The following is a 25,834-nucleotide window of genomic DNA, read 5'->3' as shown; positions in this document are numbered from 1 at the left end:
ATCCCTGGCCTTGTTCAGTGGGTTAAGGATCCAGCATTGCTGTGAGCTGTGGTGTAGGTTGCAGACCCAGCTCTGATCCCATGTTGCTCTGGCTCTGGTGTAGGCCAGCAGCTACAGCTCTGATTCCACCCCTAGCCTGGGAACCTCCACATGCCATGGATGAGGCCCTAAAAAGACAAAAGACCAAAAAAAAAAAATTTGTTCAATGGTAATGATTTAAAATGCCATTATTTTCTTTGCATGTGGTATCTGTGTAGAACATCTAATAATAAATGTATCATCTTATTAGTTCCCCAACAAAATGGAGAGACTTTATTCCTCTGAGAAGAGTAATACATACCATGTGTTCTTACTCACATGTTGAATCCAGAAAACAAGACAAATGAACAAATATAACAAAACAGAAACAAACTCATAGATACAGAGAACAAACAGGTGATTGCTAGAGGGGCACAACATGGGGAATGACAAGAAAAAAAAAGTAACTATGTTTGGTAATGAATGCTAATTATCTTGATTATGGTGATCATTTCACAGGGTATATTTATATGAAAGCATCACGCTGTATACCTTAAATGTATATGATTTTTGTCAATAAAACTGAAGTTGAAAAATATTTTAAATAATAGCAAAACTAAAAATATTGATGCATGTGACAGCTTTGAAAAATATTTACTTGTAAATTTGGGTAAACATGAATTTTATTCTGGCATTCTTGACTTACATAAATTTAAATAGGAAATCATAGTCATAGAAAATGTGTTTGATTAAATTCAGTATCTATTCATGATAAAGAAAAAACAAAAACTCAGTAAATTATAAATAGAAGAAAATTTGCTTAATACGTTAAAGAGTGCTCACAAAAGACCCACAGTGTATATCATGGTTTATTGTGAAAATATTGAAAACTTTACACTTTTTACCAACATTAACACAAGGACTTGCTATTATCACTCTGTTCACCATTGTATTAGAAATCCTAGCCAGTGTAATAAAGCAAGAGAAAAGAAATGAAAGACATATTGGAAAGGAAGAACTATGACTGTCATTATTTGTAGGTGACAAGGTTATGTATTGGGAATATTCTCAATAATCTATAGGTTAACTTAAAATTTAGGAACGTCACTAAATATCAAGTTAACATAAGACTTAATTTCATTTCTGTGTGCTCCAATAAGCAATTAAAATGAAATATTGGAAGAGTCTATTTTTATCAGCATCAAAAATCTCAAATACATGGTAATAAACCTAAAGAAAGATGTTCACAGCTTTTACTCAGATCAATGTAAAATAATCTTGAGATAAGTTAAATCCTAATTAAATCGAGAAATATAAAACTTTCATTGATTAGAAAACTCAGTATGGTGGTATAAATTCAGTTCTTCCCAACTACATATTGATTCAGTGCAAACCTTGATTAAAATTTCAGCAGGGTGTTTGTCAGTTGGTGTAACTGTTTTGGGAGAATTGGCAAGAAGATTCTAAAATTTATCAGCCAATTTGAAGGGTCAAGAAGCACCAAGTCAATCTTAAAGAATAAAGTTAGAGGACTCAACTCTACCAGATTATAGACATTATACTGATAGATTAAGTAAAACAGTGTGTGATTGGCACAAGGATAAACAAATAGACCTCTTAAACAAAATAGACAATCTATAAGTAGATTCACTCAAATATGGATAGTTGATTCATCGCAAGGTTGGCATTGATTTACAGTGAAGGAAAGATGATCTTTTCAACCAGTGATGCTGGGGGAAATTTATGGAAATACTGTAAAAGGGAATCTTCATCTCTTCATCATCAAACACAAATGACAGATGAACTGTCATGTCCAATATGGTGCACACTAGCGACAAATTCCCATTTAGAGTCACATAGAATTAAAATTAATTAATATGACTAAATGAATTGAGACAAATTTTACAAATTTAAATTAATTCATTAAGATAAGGTTAATTTAAGTCAGTCCCTCTGTCTCACTAGTCACCTTTTAACTGTCCAATAGCCACATATCCCATCATTGCAGAAAGTTTACACTTGATAGTGCTGTGTTAGAAAGTCAGTGTTTTATGGAGCAAAATCAACAGAAAAAGGAAATATTAAATTGGAGCAGGAGGTGTGGCAGAGAATTCACTACTTAAAATCAGGCAATGAATATCTAAGGAAAGAGCCTTCCAGGCAGAGGAAAGAACAAGTGCCAAGTCCTGAGAGAGGTGATCTTACCAGATCCAGTGTGGCTGGAGCATGATGAGTCAACTGATTGGAGAGCAAGAGGGAATCAGATGGGCTAGGGCAGGACAGGAAGAGTCATGGGACCTTACGACGTGTTCATTCTGGTTTTCCTTCTGAATGAGAGGACATTGGAGAGTTTCAAGCAATGGTGGGTGCAGTCTAACTTCCTTTAATTGGATCATGATTGCACCTGTGTTGGGAAACGCCTATCTGGGAGCAGGGGTAGGAAGGTGTTAGAAGACATGTACATACCTACATATGCATGTATATACCAAATGCATACATACACATGGATAAAATGTATGTGTATAACAGGAGTTAGGAAGCCCATTTGGGGACCAAGTTCAAGTAATGCTGGAATCCAGGCAAGAGCCATTGATGGTGGCTTTCACAGGAGGATGGCCATGTAGACAGCTGGAGATTCAGTTTTCTTTTCTCCTTTTTTTTGTCTCTTTTTAGGGTCACACCCACGGCATATGGAGGTTCCCATGCTAGGGGTCGAATCAGAGCTACAGCTGCTGGCCTATACCACAGCCACAGCAAAACCAGATCTGAGCCTCATCTGCGACCTACACCACAGCTCACGGCAATGCTGGATCCTTAACCCACTGAGCGAGGCCAGGGATCGAACCTGAAACCTCATGGTTCCTAGTTGGATTCGTTTCCACTGCGCCATGACGAAACTCCAAGATTCAGTTTTCTTATTGATTATGTGTATGGGGTGAGAAAAAAGGAAACCAAAACTCCCACCACATTTTTGGCTTGAGCAACTGTCCATTGGTGATTGAGTTGCCGTTATTTGAGATGTGATCAGAAAAGGTCTGTGGGGCAAGATCAGGATCTCAGTTTCACACATTCTGAATTCGAGGTGTCTGTTACACCTTCAAATGAGACACTGAGAAGGCAGCTGAATATGGGAACAACAGTCCCTTTGTATTAATGTGTAATTCTAAAAACTGCTGGGTAGTGGTAAAACCTTGGCAACAGATATTTGGGGAAATTACTATAGATGGATCTTTAGAGGTTTTCCTATAACACAACGTCCTGTGTGCTCTCACCATCCCTGAGGATGCCACCTGACTTCGTCTGTTTGGGCTGCTCTAGCGAAATACCACAGATTGGGTAGCCTGTTAACAATAGAAATGTATTTCCCACAGTTTTAACCCTAACCCTAACCCTAACCCAAGATCACAGCGCCGGCATCTTCAGGGGAGGGCTCTCTTCTGGGTTGCAGACTTCCTGTGATAGAAGGGGCTTCACGTGATAGAAGGGGCTCCGTGGGGTCGCTTTTCTAAGAGTCCTCATCCCCTTCATGAGGGCTCCACCCTGTCGACCTCATGACCTCCCAGAGGTGCCACCTAGTAATACCATTACCTTTGGGGGTTAGTGACTCCACCCATGAATTTTGATGGGGGCACAAACCCTCAGGCCACAGCGCTGCCCCGTGTGCCAGAGCAACCTAAGACAGCTGCCAATTCCTCCAGGTTTATCCCTCAGTGGAACCCCAAGGCTGCATAGTCCAGATTCCCAGGCAGCACCCTGAGGCAGGAGGACCAGGGTAAGACGAGGAAAGCAGTATTTTTTAAAATCTTCCCAAATGATTCTTATGTGCACGTTGGTTTGGGAATTGCTCTTTTAGACCCGTGGTTCTCAAACTTTAGAGAACCCCCTGCTCTGCTATGTGACAATTAAACATAATAAGTGTGCCACGACTTTATGGAGAGAAAGGACCATTTTGAAAATGAAAGACAGGGGTTCTAGCATCAAATAACTTTTTGATTTTTATTTTCCTGTTAGTGTAACTGGACTTGTGAGTGAGGTTTAATCATCTCTCACTGCGTCTCCACAAAAACATCCTAAACTATTCACATACACACGTTTAGGAAGCTTTGATCCTATGAACCAGATACCTCTAAGTTGATAAGTACCTGTACTCTTTAAAGCTTTGAAGCACAAACACATACAGACACACACACATACGCACTGCTTGTTATCCGTGGTAGTCGTGTTCTGTAAAGTAACCACAGGCATTTGAATTGGTAAATACTGGACACCTGCTCCCAGGGGACATACCGTAAGATTAGGGTCCTGCCAGCCTCTGGTCATAATAGTCTCATCAACCCATCCACACGTAACCTTGTTTTACTGGTGTTTCAGGTTAGGGACACCTTATTTAATGCATGCTGTTGATTCATTAACATCGAACTCAGAACCAACAGCACTATCATTCACACCCGAAGGAAGCTTATTTGACATGTTTTTCTTGGAAGGCATATCACAGCCTTTGCCTGCTTGTGAACACGGGACAGCCCTTCAGAACTCTGCGTGGAGGCCACTTTAAATAGTGAAATCACCAAGCACAGAGAACATGGCACTAAAGAGACCCCAAGAAGAATGTGTGTTTCCACTTGGAGGGCTGAAACAGAGTCTGAGCATGGCTGTGTTCGACCTTAGCTGGGCAACTGAAATTCATATTGGGCAATTCAGGTTTTTTTGCTGCTTTGTGTCTGCACACATGCGAGGGTGCCTCAAGTCTTGATGTGGGGGTTAGTAGTAAATTTTGGTGAGTAGGCAAATTCACAGATAATAATTATCTGCAGATAATCAGAACTGACTATGTACACACACATACGTGCCTGAATTATATTACGCATAATATTCAGTAATTTATAGGCCATGTGCATTTGTCATGACCACTTAAATGATAAAGGGATTATCAATTTCATCTTATTGAATGACTTGTTTCTTTTCTATTAAATCAACATCGACCTCGCATTAGCACATTAATGCGCCTTCTTTTAGGCACCTGTGTCTCACCTCAATTCTACAATAATTTGACTAAATTTACATATGTACACACACAGAGAGGTTAAAGGGGCTTTAGCAAAATTCTCAGGAAGTCTTGATGAAAAAGCAGACATTCACAAAACCTAAAGCCATTTGCAAAGCATCAGTGGGGGGCGGAGACACAGATAACCCAGTTAGGAGACAGGAAGTGTCTTCAGAAGCTCTGGAATATTGAAATATACTCAAACAAAAGTGCCACCCCCAGAATGTTAACAACCTAGTGAGAAATAACATGTTACAACTTGAAACTTGCCTTATGGATCTGGTTTTGCAAATGAGGAAACCAAGACTCAGGGAGGTTCAGGGAGGCCAGCTAAGGAATATTATTGGGGATAGATCAAGAGCTAAAACCTTGGTCTCTTCTCCCAGCCCCAAAATAGTCCAGCTGGAGAAGGCTCCATCCTCTCAAAGACTCATTGCTTGTAGCCGATAACATATCCTCAAGATCGGAGGTCCTGTCGTGGTACAGTGGAAACACATCCAACTAGGAGCCATGAGGATGCAGGTTCCATCTCAGGCCTCGCTCAGTGGGTTAAGAATCTGGCGTTGCCGTGAGCTGTGGTGTAGGTCACAGACGTGGGTTGGGATTCCGAGTTGCTGTGGCTGTGGTGTAGGCCGGCAGCTGTAGCTCCAATTCAACCCCTAGCTTGGAACCTCCCTATGCCACAAGTGAAGCCCTAAAAGACAAAAACAAAACCAAAACCAAAAAATAGCCCATATCCTCAAGATAGAGCAGCCAGTTATACCAATTACCAAGATGACAAAATGCTGAATCGTTAGATTACAGATATGTAGCTTAAATAAATTAAAAAAAAAAAAAACAGTTCTGAGTCTAGAATTACTGCCCAACAGATGACTCCATATGAATTTCAACATCTTTAATCATGAACAAGCTAAAAGATCCCGAGAACATGTGGGTTCTCAGTGGGTTAAGGGTCTGGCATTGCCACAGCTGTGGTATGGGTCTAAGATGCTACGGCTCAGAGCCAGTGTTGCCCCGGCTGTGGTGTAAGCCTCAGCTGCAGCTCCAATTCAACTCCTGGCCGGGAACTTCCGGGTGCCACAGGTGCAACCATAAAAAGAAAAACAATTTTTAAAAACAGAACTTTTTTTACTTTAGGGATGGCAATGATAAAAAACCTTCTTAAGAGCTATGAGAATTAATAACTAGCCATCATTATTCAAATGCAGCCTTGTTTAGGTCAAGTTTTGCTCCAGGATGCTAGCTGTCTTTTCATCTCCCAGCTTTCTTGAATGCAGCACTTCCTGCCTACTCTTAGGGTCTTTATCACCTTATCACCCACAGCTATTAATCCTGAAGAAACATGCACTCTGCAACTGTATTGCTTAAACCGCATGTTTTTTCTTTACACTGTTATCACGCTAAAAAAGAGCAGGCAGCCCAAGATAAATCAAGTTCTTAATTACTCAGTTGCTTTGCATACAATCTATATATTAGAAATCACTTCAGGGAGAGGTACTCACTGGTAGACCCAAATTACCTTTCAAGGGTTTAGTGTATTTATGAATTTCATAGATTTTCTGCTATCTCTTCTGACTCATTTCCCTGTGTTCCTTACCTTGACAACTCTCTCTGCATTTGGTAAAGGATAATTCCCCTCCAAAAAATAAAATCATGAATCTTACACGGATATAAAATAAAAGCTATACAACCCATTTTGAAGATCTCGTGTAATGTTTACCTTATTAATGAGAAAAACTGGTAAGATGTTACAACCAGTTCTCGGAGATGCAAAGAACAGACATACCTGCTACATCAATACTCTTGAAATGACTGTGCGAAGGGAGGAGAAACTGGCTTTTTCCAGAGTGGAAGTTGGTCTGCGTAGCAAAGCAGAATTTGCTTTTCTATAGACAAGAATTACTTGTTATAAGGAAACAGTCACGTAACAAAAACAAAAAACTGGAAGTCTGTATTAAAGGATAAGTTAATGTAAATGTGTCTTAGACCTTAGAGATAGTGGATTTCTCTGGAGAGATTTAAAATTTATCTCTCCCAGGTGCATTTGCCTACATTCTAAGAATGATTAAGAACAAAACCAAACCAAACCCTAAAGGCTCGTCTGCCGTCTCCTCAGAGAAGATCTGTTGCATTCCAGAGCCAAAGTTCCTCTCCCTCTTTGGAGAGGAGAAGATGGGCCAGCGCTCCTCCATAAACTCCAGGTCTTGTAATTGGGAGGTCCCTCTCTCATGGTGCCAGTCCAGTGGGCGCAGGTGCATTCGGCACTCACTGTAGGTAGACAGATTGGCAGAGAGAGCTAAACAGATATAATTCGTCTAGGAGGTAAGATAACTTGCTGCCTTGCAAGTGAGACAGCATCTCCTACCCCTCAAAGTTTCAGCCTGAACATTATTTGGCGAATGCATCAGATACCTATTTGCAGAGTTCCCAAACTGCTAAGAGGTGATGAGACTCTCAGAGCCACCATAGCATCACAGCCAGAATACCTGGGCGGCTGTGCTCTATCTGGTCTGGACAGTGCTTTGTTTCTCTTCCTCCCAAAGCTAGTGTCTTTTGCATGTTGTGTCGAGCCCACAGGCCAGAGCTAGTGTCGTTTGCAAGTCAGAACCTATCGCTCTTGTAATAGAGCTCACAGACCAGTGGCAGAGGGGTGGGGAACCAGTAGAATAAATCACAAAATGCTGAATTGGGAATTATGAAGTCCATGACTTTTATAGTTGTAATTGCCAAATAGGTGTTTGTAAAAAACATCAGAGAAAATGATCCTGTCCTAAAAAACAGTACAGAGGCTTTAGGTTAAGTTGGCAGAGATTCTTCTGCTCGTAAAGCCCAGGAGATTTGGACCCTGGATGCTGGGCTTTCACTTCCATTGCTTAGAATCTTTTGTGAGGCTTTCCTTGTCTCTGCCTTGCCCTGGACTCTAGATTGTCTGATAAGCTCAGCATCCATATAACTCCATCCTGGGTAGCACTTTTTATTAGAAAATGAAACCACTTACAGAAACTAGCATAGTATGGAGATGTTAGAATTTCAAAAGGAAGCATTTCTATGAGCTGCCCTTTAACAGTTGTCATGCAGTATGGCCTTGGATTTCTCACACCTTAGAAGATCTTTATAGACTCCTGTGTTCATCCTGACCCAGTGGATACTCACCGCCGGGGAAGGCAAAGAGACAAAGGCCGCAAGTAGGTTTATTGTCCTGCTCTTTTGGCAAAGCCTCAGCCAGAGTTGAGCTGCTTCATGCACGCCATTGATTCACCACCAGAAAAAGAGGAATCATTCTGCTGAATAATGAAAGCAGAGTCCAGAAGAGACTGGGGTTACAGCTCTGCCTGGTTAATAATCTTAAATTTCTTTTTTTTTTGTCTTTTTGTCCTTTTAGGGCCACCCCCACGACATATGGAGGTTCCCAGGCTAGGGATCTAATCGGAGCTATAGCCACGGGCCTACGCCACAGCCACAGCAACACCAGATCCTTAACCCACTGAGTGAGGCCAGGGATCAAACCTGCAACCTCATGGCTCCTAGTTGGATTCGTTTCTGCTGTGCCACGGCGGGCACTCTTAAGCTTAAATTTCTAATAGCCAAGGTTATGTAACTCTAATGATAGAATTTCAGACCTGCTGTGTTGCTTCCTAGATACCACCTATTTTTCTTTCCTTTTTTTTTTTTGAATTCGGAAATAGAGGCTCAGATCTCACCTCACTTCCTTTAGGGCACAGATCCACACCAAGTCTGCAGCCCAGACCTCCCAGTGATCTCTGCCCTGTCCTGCTGTCTGGCCATCCATAATTAATTTCATTAGCTCATAGATCATTTTGAGGGAGCACATTTATTGACCAAGCTCTTTGGTGACCGGAAATGCACAGTGGAAATAAAATAGCAGCCATCGTTACAGAAGAAAATAGTGATCCAGACGTGGAAGGCAGTACAGCTATGACACTCGCCTCCTGTCTCATTTGTTTAGCAGGCCCCTCTATGCAAAATTCTTATGACCAGGAGCGGGGTGGGAGTGAAATGTCTTTTCCAGTATGATTGTTGATCTGGAGGTATTAGTTTAAAAGAGGGGGACATTTTCTACCTGCTGTTTTTCTCCAATTTGGAATACTCCTCTGTAATACAGAAGAGTGATGTGGCTGAACAGCACATTTATAGCAGAGTTTGGACAACCTCCAATCTGTTTCTCACCTATTACATTAGAGGCCTTTTGATTAACTTGTTCTTGGGCCTGCATATATCACAGTAAATATAATATGGAGCCTGTTGCCGGGAGGGTTGAAGGATAGATACATATGCCTATTGTCTGTTACCGACCTTGTAGGATTTTTATTTTCTCTCAATGATTTTGATGATCAGTATGATGGAACAGTTTACAGACACCCAGGTGCCAATAATGACAGCTCTAGAACACACGCAAAGATATTTTATTTTTTGTGTTAGTTGAGTTGCAGACGCTGTGTCACGTGTTCAGAAGAGTAACTTCCTGTTGCACTGCTAACTATGCAGGGTACCAAAATGAATAGTTCAGGTTTGATTTAAAAAGAAATCAATGTGCACTCATATTGAAAAGTTGTCTGATGAGAGATAGATAGGCCGTAAAAATTTGACTTTCTTATTGCTGCCAGCATGAATGATTTCTAAGATTAGAAGTGTTGTTACTGACATTGTGTCATTTAAAATATTTAAAAAATTCAGATAGTTCCCATTGTGGCTCAGCGGGTTAAGAACCTACCTAGTATCCATGAGGGTGTGAGTTCTAGCCCTGGCCTCACTCAGTGGGTTAAGGATCCCGGGTTGCTATGGCTGTGGCGTAGGCCAGCAGCTGCAGCTCTGATTCGGCCCCTAGCCCAGGAACTTCCATATGCTGCAGGTGTGGCCCTAATTTAAAAAAAAAAAAAAATGGGGGAGAAAATTAAAAAAATATATATTAAAAAAATTCAAAGATGCATGTTTTTTCATGTTGTTATGTCTCTGAATTCAGGATGTGTCAACAATGTTTTACAGTTATAATAGGTTGCATTGTTTTTTCTCTCTTGAAGAAAAATAATGATGCATCTTCTCAAAGTAGAATGTCCGTCAGAGTTGGTGAAATGTACCACAGACTTTAATAATCAGTTTTCCTAATGATTCTACATTCATTCTAGGGTCATAGACCTGAGGAAAATCTGTGTATTAGCAGTCATCCTTATCCCCTTATCCCGCCCTAGATGGACCCTAGAATCATGTAGAATGGATTTCGGGTGGGAAAGAGGGAACATGTTTGCAAGTGCGTGAATGTCTTCTGGCTCAATGATGTGGCCAACGTAGGCTAAAATCAGTGCAAATGCACGCCACGTGTGTACATTTCAGGGAAAAGAAGCACTTTACTATGATTTAAACATTTGGAGAGTCCACTTGTGTTGATTCTGCCTCTCAGGTTTGATGACTAGAGAAAGTTGACTCAGATAAAAGGTGATTTTGATTTTCTTTATTTATTTTAACTTTTGCAGACTAGTGATGGTCTCCTCTCTTTCTTCCCCCATTTCTGCCTACAAGAAACGGCGTGGACCATCATACAGCACAATGGCTCTGACATAACGAGAGTCCGAAACACCAATCCCGAGAACCCCTACGCTGGGTCTTTCAAGTACGTGGCCAGCCTGGAGCAGCTCCAGGCCACAATTAACCATGCAGAGTACTGCGAGCAGGAGTTGACCTACTACTGCAGGAAGTCACGGCTTGTGAACGAGAAAGGTATGTAGATGGAGGCCCCCTGTCCCCCCACACAGAGCCCAGCCTGGGCTTTACATAACCAGCTCCTGCAGCGTTTTCTGGCTGCCATGGTGCTGGCATAGAGCTGCCAAGGGTGGGTGCTTAGCAAACATGTCACAGTCGGGGGGGTCACAGAGATGCCATTGCCGGAAGAAAAGAACAAGGTCCGTTAACCCTGAGATTTGTTCAAAGCCTTAATTGTCTTTAGGGTCTTCCCCTGGCTTCACCCGGGAACTGGGCAGAAAAGGGCTTCGTTGTGATACTCGACGAATGCGCGGGGTTGATCCCTTAGCAAGGGCAGGTGACACACACGATTTGTTTCATCACGGCCAAGAGCTAATAAAAATATGACTCTGTTTTCTGAAAGGGACTATTCCCTGTGACTCTTTTTCATGGATTGTTGACAGTTACCCTCTGGGCATAACTGAAAATTAGAACAGGCTGCTGGAAACACAGGGGTTTTTTTTAGTAACCCAAGGAGAAATCAGAAAACTACTTTTAACTCTTTGTTCTGCTTTTAAGAACCACTCTGCTCTTAAACGATGGTTCTGGTGGTGTGTTTTCTCCCGCTGGAACATCTCGTTGTGTGAGACTATCTCGAGACCCAGCAGTTCTGTCTTCGTGGGGCCTTAATGACCTCATTCATGAAGTTATCGCAAGACCTTTCCTGCTGGCCTCTCAGTTGGCCATCTGTCCATATCTCCTAACCACCCAATATACAAGCCCAAAACTCGTCTTTATGAAGAGAATTAACCCCGAGGAAACACTGCTTCCATTAGGACACTTTACTGATTAAGTGCGTTCCTCTCTACTGTCTGACTGCGACCCACTCAGCTGTGTGTTCCTAGACTCACCTGCTTCTGAACCTTCATGCTGCTTCCCCATACTCTCTTTTCTAGCAGCAGTGTTCAGGTGCATTTTCTTTTAGAAATCAGAGAAGATTCTAAGACATCTGTACAAGAAAGCCACTTTGTTAACGTTCACGCTCACCCTCATGGGTTGTCTTACGAGAGGTTGGACTTCCAGGGAGAAGGACAGGACTTCAAAGAGAAATGTGTTTCGTATGTGAATGGCTGTGTTGTGTGGATCATGCAGAAAACGTTTGAATGCTTGGTGTGACCTCCGAACCTTTCCTTTCCACTGAAGCTCCTCTCCTATTTACTTTCCCCACTTAAGAAATCTGATTCCCTTCGCCCTTGTGCCTGAGTTCCACCCCCTCCTCCTCCTTTTCCTCCCTCTTTTCAGAATGTCCTCCCTCGGCCTCTTGCCCCTGCCACCTCTTCACACCTTGCTGTGTCCCCTCATATCTTATCCCCCCTAACCTCAATGCCATCTGCGACTGCCCATCAGATATTTGTCGTGCAAAGACCATGGGATTTGGAGGCGGGGGAGAGATCTAAGTTCAAGTTCCAGGTCTCTTGTTGATTAGGTACAGAACTTGGAGGGGTGAATAATTCTCAGTTTTCTCTTCACTGAATTGGGACCAGTAATACCAAGCCGAGGGGGGTGTGGTCATCGTTGGGTGGCATAACCCCTATAAAGTGCATGAGGCAAGCTCCCCTCTTCCCAGCTCTGTGATGCTTTGTGGTTCTAGGGAATATACCAGGTCCGTATGCAGCGGATTTTTTCATTCTCACTGAATATTGCTCTGGGAATCTAAGAAAAAAATAGATAAGCAGCTATAGAAGTGTATTCTAAGGAGAATGAGACCGATAACTATAGAAGGATAAGGGAATGCAAGGGAGCAGAATGAACCGAGTGGCTTAACTAGAGAAGAAAAACAAAAGGAAAGGTAGTCATCAGAATCACAAGTGAATCAAACTCTCCACGACCCGGAAAGCAACATCCCCAAGAATGTGAGTGAGCCAGCACCACGTCAAGGAAAGGAACACCAGAGAATAGGGAGTCCTTGCCTTCAGGGCCAGAGGTTCCCTGGGCATCTTTCTGTTAAGGCTCCTCAGGTGTTGCAGCCAGGCTTGGGACCCACTAGTAAAGAAAATAGTAAAGTCTAGAAGACTGTAGAAGAGGGGATAAGGATGACTGTTAAATACACAGATTTTCCTCAGGTCCATGACCCTAGAATGAATGTAGAGTCATGTAGTCCCTAGAATGGACCCTAGAATCATGTACAATGGATGTCAGGTGGAAAAGAGGGAACGTGTTTAAATTTTAAGTACATGGGAGTTCTCATTCTGGCTCAGCAGGTTACGAACCTGATTATTATCCATGAGGATGTGGGTTTGATCCCTGGCCTCACTCAGTGGGTTAAGGATCTGGTGTTGCGGTGAGCTGCAGTGTAGGTCACAGATGAGGCTCGGATCTGGTGTTGCTCTGGCTGTGGCATAGGCCAGCAGCTTCTGCTCCAATTCAACCCCTGGACTAGGAACTTCCATGTGCCACAGGTGCAGCCCTAAAAAGCAAAAGAGAAAAAATAAATTAAAAAATAATAATAAAAATAAAATAATTTTTATTAAAAAATTATAAGTATACATGTCAACACAAATATATTTAAATGCACACATACTCATTTACACATATGTACATGTCCACATAAATGTGTATATATGTGCTTATTTAGATGTAAATAGAGCCCTGTTCTTAATAAATAATCTTAAATAAGATAAACAGAACTACAAAAACGAATAACACAGAGGAAGTCTGCACAAAGAAGAGAGAAACGTCAATGTCAATATGAAAGTCGTGGAACAATTTTTAAGGCAAAAATAGTTGTCTTCAATAATAGTTAAAAACACGCGTTAAAATCAGATTTTTAGAAAATTCAATTGAAAACGATGTAAAAATTAGAACATAAAAGTAATGGTGGCAAAAGTGTGTTGAGATTGACCATCTCACATACTTCCATTGGAATAAATTTTCTGAAAAATCAAAAAAAGTAAAGAAAAGATGGAACCAGGAATTCCCGTCGTGGCACAGCGGAAACGAATCCAACAAGGAACCATGAGGTTGCAGGTTCGATCCCTGGCTTTGCTCAGTGGGTTAAGGATCTGGCGTTGCCGTGAGCTGTGGTGTAGGTCGCAGACGCAGCTGGGATCTGGCGTTGCTGTGGCTGTGGCCTAGGCTGGCAGCTATAGCTCTGATTGGACCCCTAGCCTGGGAACCTCCATGTGCTGTAGGTGTGGCGATCAAAAGAAAAGAAAAGAAAAGAGGGAACCATTTAGCTTTTGAGATGACAGCAGGAAATAGATGGGGAAGATCAGGAAGGTAGTGTCACACAAGTTAATTGTACAGTTTTAGATCTTGAAAATGTAGCAGTTCAAGTAGTGTTGGTGCCGTAATTGTGGATGAATGAAATGAAATACGTATGAAAATACATTTTCAGCAAGCCATGGATCTGTAACTCAGCATCCTAGAAGGATGATCAGCCTGAATACACAAGTTTTTTGGGGAGTTCCCATCGTGGCTTAGTGGTTAATGAATCCGACTAGGAACCATGAGGTTGCGGGTTCGATCCCTGGCCTTGCTCAGTGGGTTAAGGATTCGGCGTTGCCGTGAATTGTGGTATAGGTCACAGACATGGCTTGGATCTGGTGTGGCTGTGGCTGTGGCTGTGGTGTTGGCCGGCGGCTACAGCTCAGATTAGACCCCTACCCTGGGAATCTCCATATGCCAGGGGAGCGACCCTAGAAAAGGCAAAAAGACAAAAAAAAAAGTTATTTGGGATTTTAACTATAGGGATTTAACTGATCTCTGCTATTTTATCATTTTAATTTCAACTTTAAAAAATTCCTCATCATTTTCTTCTTACATGAATGTAAATTCTTCAGGACACTTCGAAACATCCTGAAGGAATACCGAAGGTATTCGGTACCTTTCAAATATAAAGTGGTTGCTATTTTGTAGGGAAGATAGCAAATTCAGATGTGAAAATATTATTCAGCATTCAGGAATTATGATTTCTTTTTTAAAATCTATGAACATAACAGTGTTTTAAGCAGTATGTTGAAATAGCTCTATGAAGTGTTTCAAGAAGGATTTCTGCCTTCAGTTGATGAGTTAATCATGCAATTAAAGAAGAAGAAGATTCTTGATATTAATTAATGCACAACACAAGCTTCCAGTAACTTGTTTTCTTAGCACAGTGAGCAGGAACATACAGTGATGCTGGCAGCAAGACTGCCTGTGTTAGCAGAGGTCTGACCTAGTAGAAAGTATTTATGAGCCCTGGCAATATTAAAGGAGAAATTAGTAAAAGTAGGGCCAATAACAATTTAAAAGTTCTGAAGATCAGTGGGAAAATGATCAAGCATCTCTGAGGAGCTGATTCAATGTTACCTTCCGCTCATGCCCTGATTCTCAAGTGACTGATTTTTTCGATCTAACTTGTTTTTCCCTAAGACGGATTGCCTGCATGCTGCATCTAAACACTGTGTCTATTCTTTGCTCTCATTCCTCAGCATCATGTTTAGTCTGAGCTCTGTGAAGGGACTGGTAGCTGAACATTTCATTGGAGAAAGAAATGCATTTGTAAGGGAAATTTGGTTTTTGAGTGTCATATTGGCTTCGGGCATAAAGATTTTTCAGTGTTATTTCTATAGTCTCTAAATATGTGGCCACACCAGTAAATGGAAGAAAAAAATACATGCTTCCCAATATATCTTAAATCATACAAGAGAGTGCTATACCATGCCTAATGTTGAATAAACAGCTGGTTTGTTTTTAGCCAGTACATATATTGAGATAAATCACTGACTTTACAGAGCATTTCATAATGTTTTAATGGGATTTCATGACCTCAAATCAATTTTGTTTCTGAGATGTTAATTACTATGATTTATAATTTGATGGCTTGTTTCAAAAATTATTTTTAAGGAAATTGCATATGTAAACTGCTCTCAACACATTTTTCTTTTTACTCTTATGCGTGACTTAAACAGAAACTGCTGGTTTCTTTTCTACTCCAAGAAAAATATATCAATCATTTAAGCTTAAGTAATGAAATATCAGAAAAAAAAAAGGGTTCTTAAGGAAATGCCATCCGTTACAGTGTAGGGACTATTACTACACCCAGTCAATCTTGCTCTCTCTTTCTCCTTTTATCCTTTTTTTAATATTTTTTTTGTCTTTTGTCTTTTGTCTTGTTGTTGTTGTTGTTGTTGTTGCTATTTCTTGGGCCGCTCCCGCGGCATATGGAGGTTCCCAGGCCAGGGGTTGAATCGGAGCTGTAGCCACCGGCCTACGCCAGAGCCACAGCAACGCGGGATCCGAGCCGCGTCTGCAACCTACACCACAGCTCACGGCAACGCCGGATCGTTAACCCACTGAGCAAGGGCAGGGACCGAACCCGCAACCTCATGGTTCCTAGTCAGATTCGTTAACCACTGCGCCATGACGGGAACTCCCTTTTATCCTTTTTAATGATTGGGGAAGGAAGGGAATTATACTGGCCTGGAAGGCATTGGGGTATAAAGCAACTGTCACATCTCTCCCCTTTGTCTTTCAGATGGAACCCCTCTGAGTTGGTGGGTTGGAAGAACCAATGAAACACAGACTTACTGGGGAGGTTCTCTGCCTGATCTTCAAAAATGTGCTTGTGGACTAGAGGGGAACTGCATTGACTCTCAGTATTCCTGCAACTGTGATGCTGACCTGAATGAATGGTGATTTCCGTATGATTTCCTTATTCAAATCAAGCCTATTTTTTTTTCTTTTGTCAGTCACATGTTTAGCAGATGGACGTTCCCAGACTGGGGGTCGAATGGGAGCTACAGCTGCCAGTGTATGCCACAGCCCCAGCTGCACAGATCCAAGCCATATCCGCGACCTACACCACAGCTCATGGCATTGGTGGATCCCCCCAACCCACTGAGAGAGGCCCTGGATCGATCAAACTTGCATCCTAATTGATACTAGTCAGGTTCTTAATTTGCTGAGCCACAAGGGGAACTATCATATTTTGATAAAGGAAATCTCTAATGTTTAGCGATTTGGAGAGCAAGCTGGAAATATTCTTCTAAGTGGCTGTGGTGTAGGCTGGCAGCTGCAGCTTCAATTTGACCCCTAGCCTGAGAACCTCCATATGCCTCAGGTGGGGACTTAAAAAGTTAAAAAAAAAAAAAAAGGAACACTAAATTTTGTTTGTTTGTTTGTTTGTTTGGCTGGGGTGTCAGAGGAAAGGTCATTTGAAGCTGCCAGAATGACTGGAAATTGACTTCTGAACATGTCAGAAAGGAGAAAACCACTTGTGGGTTTTATCAACTGCCCTTCCCCCTGACCCCTGAGCTGTGCCTGCGCAGGGAAGATACTTAGGAACCCAGCAGAGAGGGGCAGCTAGAAGACTGAAGAGTCCACCCAGAGATTTCACCAGCTCAAATTTGGAGTTTTAGTCTCATGAATCAAGATGAGCTTTGTAGAGCCATCAGCTTTCCAAATGCAAGAAGGTCCATATCTTTATAGCAAAGACTGTGTTTCACAGCTGAGTATGATTGAAAACTGAGAATGGAATTGACTGAGGTCCAGCCCTGTGATGGATAAAACCAAGCCTCCTTCATCACAACCTTGTGTTAGGTCCTTCTCCCATCCTTGTGATGAGGTTGTGATGCAACTGCCTGTGAAACAATCTTCAGAGAAGGATAACAGAATCAACTCTCTCCAGTGGATCACCCATAATATCCAGAACTTTATAACAATTAGTGTTTGTGCCAAAATAGAGCAAACTTTGATCCAAAGTGAGAGAGTAAAAGTAGGAATTCCTGTCCTGGCGCAGTGGAAATGAATCTGACTAGTATCCATGACGATTCAGGTTCTTGGTCAGTTGGTTAAGGATCCTGCGTTGCCGTGAGCTGTGGTGTAGGTTGCAGATGCGGCTTGGATCTGGCGTTGCTGTGGCTGTGGTGTAGGCTGGTGGCTACAGCTCTGATTCGACCCCTAGCCTTGGAACGTCCATATGACTCGGGTGTGGCCCTAAAAATAAATGAATAAATAAATAAATAATAAATAAAAATAAAAAAAGAAAGAAAGTTAAAATAGCCATTAGCAGCAAACCCTGGGATACTGGTGTTTGACTAGCAGGTAGAAACTTTAAAGCAACTGTTAAGAACATGTGAAGAATTAAAGATGAAAATAATCCCAGGTGAACAGAGGGTATTCTCAGCAGATAAATGAGAACTTTATGACAGAAGCACCTACAAATTTCAGAACTGGAAAATACAACATCCGAAGTAAAATGTTCACTGCATAGACTTCAACTCTTACAGGAGACAGCAGAACAAATCTTTGATGAATCTGAAGATGGATCAATAGAAATCATTGAATCTGAAGAACACAGGAAAAGAAAAGATTGAGAGAATAATTAACTGACCCTTTGTGGCTTGTGGGAAAATATCAATGATTTAACAGGCAAGAAATTAGAGTCCCAGAGAGATAGGAAATAAAATGAGGCCAAAACGTTTTTGATGAAACGATGGCTGAAAATTTCTCACATTTGTTTAATCAACATCTCTGGAAGCAAGACTCCAAGGTGGCTGGCTCCCGATTAACCACATTGCCTGTTATTCATGCTGTTGTGTAGTGTCCTTCTCTTATGTGTTGCATGGACCTTGTGACTTGCTTTTAAAGAATTGACTGTGGTAAAGGTTGACGAGGTTACAAAAGACTGACTTCTCACTTGCTCGAAACTCTCTCTGCCTCTTCTAGTCTTCTTGTTTTGATAAAGCAGTCTGCCATGTTGCGAGCTCTTCAGGACAAAGAATGGAACTCTTTAGCCAGTGAGTAACTCAGGGCCTCAGTCAACAACCAGTAAGGAGTAGAGTACTGCCAGCAGGTGCCTGAGTGAGCCTAGAAGCAGATCCTGCCCCACTCAAATGCTGAGTTGACTGGAGTCTTTGCCAACATTTGATTGTAGCCTTGGGAGAGACCCTGAGCCAAAGGATCATAAATCAGAAGAATCATGGATCATAAAAGGTGTTTTTTTTAAGTCACCCCATTTTGGGATAATGTATTATGCTGTATCTCACTAATATGACTTTAATGTACAGATTCCAGAAACTCAGAAGATCTCAAGCAGAATAAAAACTGGAGAAGAGCACACGTTGGCTTATTGTTCAAATTGCTAAAAACCAGTGATAAAGATGAATGTTCGGAAAGTAGCCAGGTTGGGTGAATCTGGAGCAGTCCATTCCATACACAGAATAAGGACACATCTGCCTCTTCAGAAGCATAGATCAGAAGACAATGGAATGATATCTTTAATGTGCTGAAAGAGGAAGCACTGTCAGTCTTGAATTCTATAAAGGATGGAAAGACATTTCACAAGTAAAGATAAAAAGTCCTGATTGGATTAAAGAAATGCTGAGAGAATTTGTTGTCATCAGAACTGTACTATAAGAAATGCTGACGGGGGAGTTCCCATCGTGGCGCAGTGGTTAACGAATCTGACTAGGAACCATGAGGCTGCAGGTTTGATCCCTGGCCTCGCTCAGTGGATTAAGGATCCAGTGTTGCCATGAGCTGTGGTGTAGGTCACAGATGCAGCTCGGATTCAGCATTGCTTCGGCTGTGGCATAGGCCAGTGGCTGTAGCTCCCATTAGACCCCTAGCCTGGAACTTCCATATGCCGCAAGTGTGGCCCTAGAAACGACAAAAAAAAAAAAAAGAAAAAAAGAAAAAAAAAGAAATGCTGATGGCAAAAAAGAAAAAAAGAAGAAAGAGTTCCCCTTGTGGCTCAGTGGAAATGAATCCAACTAGTATCCAGGAGGATGTGGGTTCGATCCCTGGCTTCCCTCAGTGGGTGAATGATCTGGCGATGCCATGGCTGTGGCGAAGGCCAGCAGCTGTAGCTCCCGATTCGACCCCCGGTAGGGAACTTCCACATACCGCAGGTGCAGCCCTAAAAAGCAAAAAGGAAAAAAAGAAAAGAAAAGAAATGCTGATGGAAATTCTTAAGGCTAAAGAGAACTAACACTGGAAGAAAACGCAGATCTTCAGGAAGGAATAACGAGCACTGGAAATCGTGAATGTGCCAGTAAATGTAAAAGCCAGTGTCTAAATTCTTCTCTTGATTAAACAAGTTAAAATTCACTTTTTAATTGTATTATAAACTTGTAACATCTGGATTTAATATACATTACAGCCATGGTACAAAGAACAGGTGTGTGTGTAGGGAAGGGCATTAAAAATTATCCTGTAGGAAGCTTCTGACATTTTATATTAATATAATACAACATAAAATCTAAGTAGACTGTGATGAATTAAGGGTGCATTTTGAAATCCAGAAAGCCAATATTAAAATACAATGCACAGGCATGTAGCTAGAGGGAGGAAAAAAACAAAGTTGAATGCAAAAAAGAAAAAAAAATGGAGTAAACCAAGAGGAAGCAGGAAAGGGGGAACAGAAATAGAAGATACCCTGGGGGGAAAAATAAACAAATACCAAAACGGTAGATCTACAAACACACTGCCAATCATTACACTACATGGCAATGGATTTACCATCTCATCCAAAGGTAGAAAACAGCCAACTGAATTTTAAAATATTCCATCCAGACTTCCCGCTGTGTGGTGTGGCCGCAGCTGTGGCATGGATTGAAACTGTGGCTCATGTTTGATCCCTGGCCCGAGAACTTCCATATGCCCTGAGTGTGGCCATTAGAAAAAAAAAAAAAAAACCCGTTCCCAAGAGATACTAAAATGTTGCCCTATTTTTCCATGCTGGCATGGGCCATTTCATCCCGACTCTTTTGTGTGTGCAGATTTAGCTCAGAGCATCTTGGCTTTGAAACGCAATAAGGACTATTGTTCCCTTTCTAATTATGTTAATCAGAATAATTTTAAGAATCATGTTGTTGTTCCTGTTTTTTTAGGACCAATGACACGGGATTCCTTTCTTATAAAGAACATCTGCCCGTGACTAAGATTGTGATTACAGATACCCGTCGACCTCATTCCGAAGCCGCGTATAAACTCGGGCCTCTGCTCTGCCGGGGAGACAGTAAGTGGTGGTGACATGTATGTGTCTGAGGAAAGCGATGTCACTTAAGAACCGATTTCTAGCATATAACAATGAATCCGACGTCTCTGGGGCAAACTCAAACGCAGTGTGCGGCAGAATTCCTGAAGTCAGTCCACAAACAAAATGCCCCTCTAACGGGCAAAGTTCTGGAGTAGATGCTGTGACAGCAAACCTTGTTAAGATCCGCTAAGCATGTTGCTTCAATCGGTTTATAAAATCATGCCTAAATTTCTACATGCTGTTATCCACATAGAAGAGCCTTGGTTCTGTATAAAATGATTGAGACTGTGGGGTGAGCTTTCCCCCTGTTGGGCCTGGGGTGAAATTAGAACATCAGTAGAATCGAATGCCAGTTTAATCAAACATACTTCAACTTTTAATCTCATTTTTTTTCCAGTGTGTGTGTGTGTTTACTCGAAATCAATGGGACATGCTGTTTTGTATATTTGGTGTATTAGCACTCTAAACTGGAATTTTTAAATTAAAGTATCATTTCACAGGTGATACATATTTTCAACAGGAAATGAAATGAGCATGTGTATCCATTCTGAACCTCTCTGAAGTCAGGCTAGAGACTGATGCATTAATTATTTATGGTTATTTATAGAACTTAAAATGCAAGAAGAAGAAATATTTATTCCTATTAAAAGTAGATCCTAAAATAGGAGTTCCCGTTGTGGCTTAGCAGAAACAAATCAGACTAGTATCCATAGGATGTGGGTTCAATCCCTGGCCTCACTCAGTGGGTCAGGGAACTGGCATGGCCATGAGCTGCGGTGTAGGTCGCAGATGTGGCTCGAATCCCGAGTTATCGCGGATGTGGTGTAGGCCGGCAGCTATAGCTCCTAGCCTGGGAATTTCAATATGCTGTGTGTGTGGCCCTCAAAGGGCAAAAAAAAAAAGTATATCCTAAAATAAAATTTTATTCTAGGAGCTCAATAGTGAAAGAGGTAATTTGAGAATGCATTGGATTTATGGAGATACACAGCAGCAGTTGCTTAGTTAAAAAGCCAAGATGATCCTGGCCTATAAAAGTGTACATATACATTGTAAAAAAAACAGTCTGCTGTGATATCTACCACCCCTAATCTTTATCATTTCTACTTCCTGTTCTGCCAGTGGGCCTATGAAGATGACATAGGATATTTCATGGAGAGAAAAGTTATGTGCAAAGAGATGAGGTTGTAAACGCAGATGCATCCAGAGGCGTGCAGGGATTTTGCTTGACTGCGGAGAAATTGTTCAATGCATCACATGAGCACTGCCCTGCTGGCTCTGCTCTTAACCCTTCGGGGTTCAGGCTGGCTTCCCCCAGGCCCCTTATTCCATTGGCCACAATCTCTGGGGAGTTGTTCTGCATTGACTCTGGTCACTACCAACGCTGTCCCTTAGGGGTTCTTTCTTTCGAACTTTCTATCATGAATTTAAGCACATAGCATCTTTTTAGAGCAGTGAGTCTCCGTCCAAGGTGATTTTGCCCCCTCAGTGGACATTTGGCCCTATATAGAGACATGTTCGGCTGTCACAATGGTGGGGGGTTTGAACGCTACTGGTATCTAGAGGGGAAGGCCCAAAATGCTGTAAGTGTCCTATAGTGCACAAGACAGCTGTCCACCACAGGGAATCTTCTGGTCCAAAAAGTCAACACTGTGAGGCTGAAAAACTGGAGCTTTAAACCTCTGTGACCAGACATAGGGCACGGATTTGTGGTTGCTGAGCTTGGGGGAGAGCAGGACGGACTGGGGAGGTTGGGGTTGATAGATGCAAACTATTCTATTTAGAATGGATAGGCAATGAGGTCCGACTGTACAGCGCAGGGAACTATATCCAGTCTCTTGGGATAGACCATGATGGAAGATAATATAAGGAAGGGGATGGATTATATGTGTGACTGGGTCACTTTGCAGTACAGCAGAAATTGGCTCAATACTGTAAATCAACTATGCTTTTAGAAAAAGAAAAGCAGAACTACAGTGTAGTCTAAACACAAAACAGAAACAAAACAAAAAAACTTCTGCAATGATGGGCATGCAGGGGGGAGGACGATGGCTTTAGGAATAAAGATTTACAAATTGGGTATTTAGAGCCCTGGTAATTAGCCTCTGACTTATTCATGAAACAGTCCCTGAGAGCTTGCCTTGGCCTTCTTGTCCCCTACATCTGCTTTAGGGATGAGACTCATCCTCCCAGGAAATCATAGAACATTTTCTGCATGAAGGGCCCTTGTTAAATGTTCTCAGTCAGAAGAGCAGTGGCTACAGTGTAATGATTGCCCTCTTTTCTCTGTAGGAGCAACTTGCGCCCCTAAAGGGGCAGTGACCTAGGCATGGTTGGTGGTCCTCCTTTTCAAGGCAGAGAGACTGGGCAGATGTGGGGCTTCTAGATACGGGATCATGCACAGTCGGCCTTATTAGCGGAGGAAAGTTATGTGGATGTTATCCTGAAGGCATTAGGGCTGGAGCACTACCTAGGACTGGAATCACTTAAGACTGAGCACAAGCTGAATCCTCAGACTCCCGCTGAAAGCAGGGAGGTCAGTTCGACACGTAAAGACCAGCCACATGACCTTTGACTGGGACAAGGAAAAATGATGAGGGCTTGAGCTAGGCAATGGTTGGCATGGGGCCCAAGTAAAGGGCTGAGATAAGGAGGTAAATTCAGTATGACGTGGAGGGGAGTGGGGGTGCAGAGGTCAGAGGATGACCTCAGCTTTCTGACCGAACTAAAGCCGATCGCACCATTTGTCGAGACCCTAAGAATGTGGGTTCCCTTCATTGAGATATGGAATTGTTAGATTTTCTTTGAGCAGAAAAACGAAAGATGATCCCGCGTTGCTGTGGTTCTGGTGTAGGCCGGTGGCTACAGCTCCGATTCGACCCCTAGCCTGGGAACCTCCATATGCCGTGGGAGCGGCCCAAGAAATAGCAACAACAACAACAACAACAATAACAACAACAAAAGACAAAAAAAAATATATCGATGGGTATAAAAGTTTGTGTTGCTGTTATTATTATTGTTTAATGCCGAAAGTCATAGATCACATCCTTAGGTGTTTACTGAGGGCACAGAACAGAGGAACAATAAAGTTCCCTTTAAAGTTGCACCGTATCTATAGAACATTCTAAACATGGCTAATGTTAAAGACATGATTTATGAATAGGGAAATAAATTTTTTGAAAAATATGTGAAAAGTAAATGGTAGAATTTAGCATCCTATTTATGAGAAAAACTAGGCAAACTGGGAACGAAAGGATAGTTTGAATAGGTATTGTTGCTTCATTTTTAAAGACTGTTTTTTTTGTTTTTTTTTGTCTTTTTTTTTGGGCTGCACCTGCAGCGTATGGAGGTTCCCAGGCTAGGGGTTGAGTCAGAGCTGTACCCACGGGCCTGCACCACAGCCCCAGCAATGCGGGATCTGAGCCGCATCTGCGGCCTACACCACAGCTCACGGCAACCCCCGATCCTTCACCCACTGAGTGAGGCCAGGGACTGAACCTGCGTCCTCATGGATGCTAGTCAGATTTGTTTCTGCTGAGCCGCCATGGGAACTCCTTAAAGACTATTTTTAAATAGTTTTAGGTTTATAATGAAATTGAGCGGAGAGTACAGACATTTCTCGTATATTCCTACCCCCGCACGTGCCAACCTCCCCTGTGATCATCATCCCTTTCCAGGATCGTGTGGTTTTTCATTTGTTCGTTTCTTTTGCCAAGAATGAAGGTTGCTTCCTTTTCAAATTTCGGTCATTTGGAGTTCCCGTCGTGGCTCAGTGGTGACTGCATCCGACTAGGGACCTGAGGTTGCGGGTTCGATCCCTGGCCTTGCTCAGTGGGCTAAGGATCCGGCGTTGCCGTGAGCTGTGGTGTAGGTCGCAGACGCGGCTCGGATCCCACGTCGCTGTGGCTGTGGTGTAAGCCAGCAGCTATACCTCTGATTAGACCCCTAGCCTGGACCCTCCATATGCCGCAAGTGCGGCCCTAGAAAAGACAAAAACATAAAAATAAAATAAAATAATTTCAGTCATTAAAGAAATACCAGAAGTAAACTCATACAATGTAAAAACTAGTGAAGTCTTTAGTAACATGGAAAGTCTCCCAGGCTACTCCTAGGATCCTGCTGAATATTTTTCAGACTTGTATTAACGCTGGAGGCAAAGGGTCGGAGGAAAGAATCCCAGAAGACATCTGGGTTTACAGTTAGTGGAAACGTTATAAGGAAGAGGGCCCATGCATATATTTTCTACTCACTGTCCCGGGAGCAGTGGGAATGGCATTTGTGAGGTACCATCGGAAGTCTTCTAGATCAGTCATTCCTCAACTTCAACATGCAATAAGAATTACCTGAGCTCTGGTCATGGCTCAGTGGTAACGAACCCGACTGGTATCCATGAGGACAAGGGTTCAATCCCTGGCCTTGCTCAGTGGGTTAAGGATCCAGCGTTGCTGTGAGCTGTGGTGTAGGTCACGGACATGGCCCAGATCCTGCATTGCTGTGGCTGTGGCACAGGCTGGCAGCTGCAGCTCCAATTAGACCCCTAACCTGAGAACTTCCATATGCTGTGGGTGTGGCCCTAAAAAGACAAAGAAAAAAAATGATCTGAAGAGTATGCCAGCTATAGTCTGATTATCTTCAGAAGTCTCCCTACACACTAAGAAGAAGGAACAGAAGTCTAGTATTGACCCCAGGGTTAAATATTTTTGACATTAAGCAGGAAGATATAAATGGACCTTCCTCTACTCCTGCAGGTCCTGTAGTTCAAAGAAAATGCATCAACCACCGATGGCATCTGGCTCCATTTCCTATTCACATGCTTGCTTTGCTTCATCTGCAAAATACCCCCGATCCTTTTACTGAAAGCTTTCACACTCATATCACAGCCTTCCTCCATGAAGCCTTCCACGGGTCTCTGGAGGACTTAATCCTAGACTTTCAAAGAATGTTGAGTAAATTACAAAGATAGACCTCTTGTACTGGCTTTTAATTATTTTTGAGCCTCTCAAGAGCAGCGCCATTGCTCATTTATTATTGCGTTTCTGGCACCTAGTCCATTACCT

General features: G+C 42.3%; 1 protein-coding gene across 6 annotated transcripts in view; it reads left to right on the top strand.

Annotated features, from left to right (window-relative positions):
• The window catches only part of CNTNAP4 (contactin associated protein family member 4), a 278,641-nt gene that overhangs the window by 195,709 nt on the left and 57,098 nt on the right, over window positions 1-25,834 (top strand). For all 6 annotated transcript variants that reach the window (XM_047790390.1, XM_047790392.1, XM_047790393.1 and 3 more), the window contains 3 exons: window positions 10,598-10,795; window positions 16,275-16,431; window positions 20,632-20,759. In XM_047790390.1, the coding sequence (XP_047646346.1) occupies window positions 10,598-10,795; window positions 16,275-16,431; window positions 20,632-20,759 (483 nt within the window). The remainder of the gene's footprint in view (window positions 1-10,597; window positions 10,796-16,274; window positions 16,432-20,631; window positions 20,760-25,834) is intronic.

The sequence above is a fragment of the Phacochoerus africanus genome, chromosome 8 (assembly GCF_016906955.1).
Source record: "Phacochoerus africanus isolate WHEZ1 chromosome 8, ROS_Pafr_v1, whole genome shotgun sequence".
NCBI lineage: Eukaryota > Metazoa > Chordata > Mammalia > Artiodactyla > Suidae > Phacochoerus > Phacochoerus africanus.
This window is presented reverse-complemented; position numbering and strand designations above follow the sequence as displayed.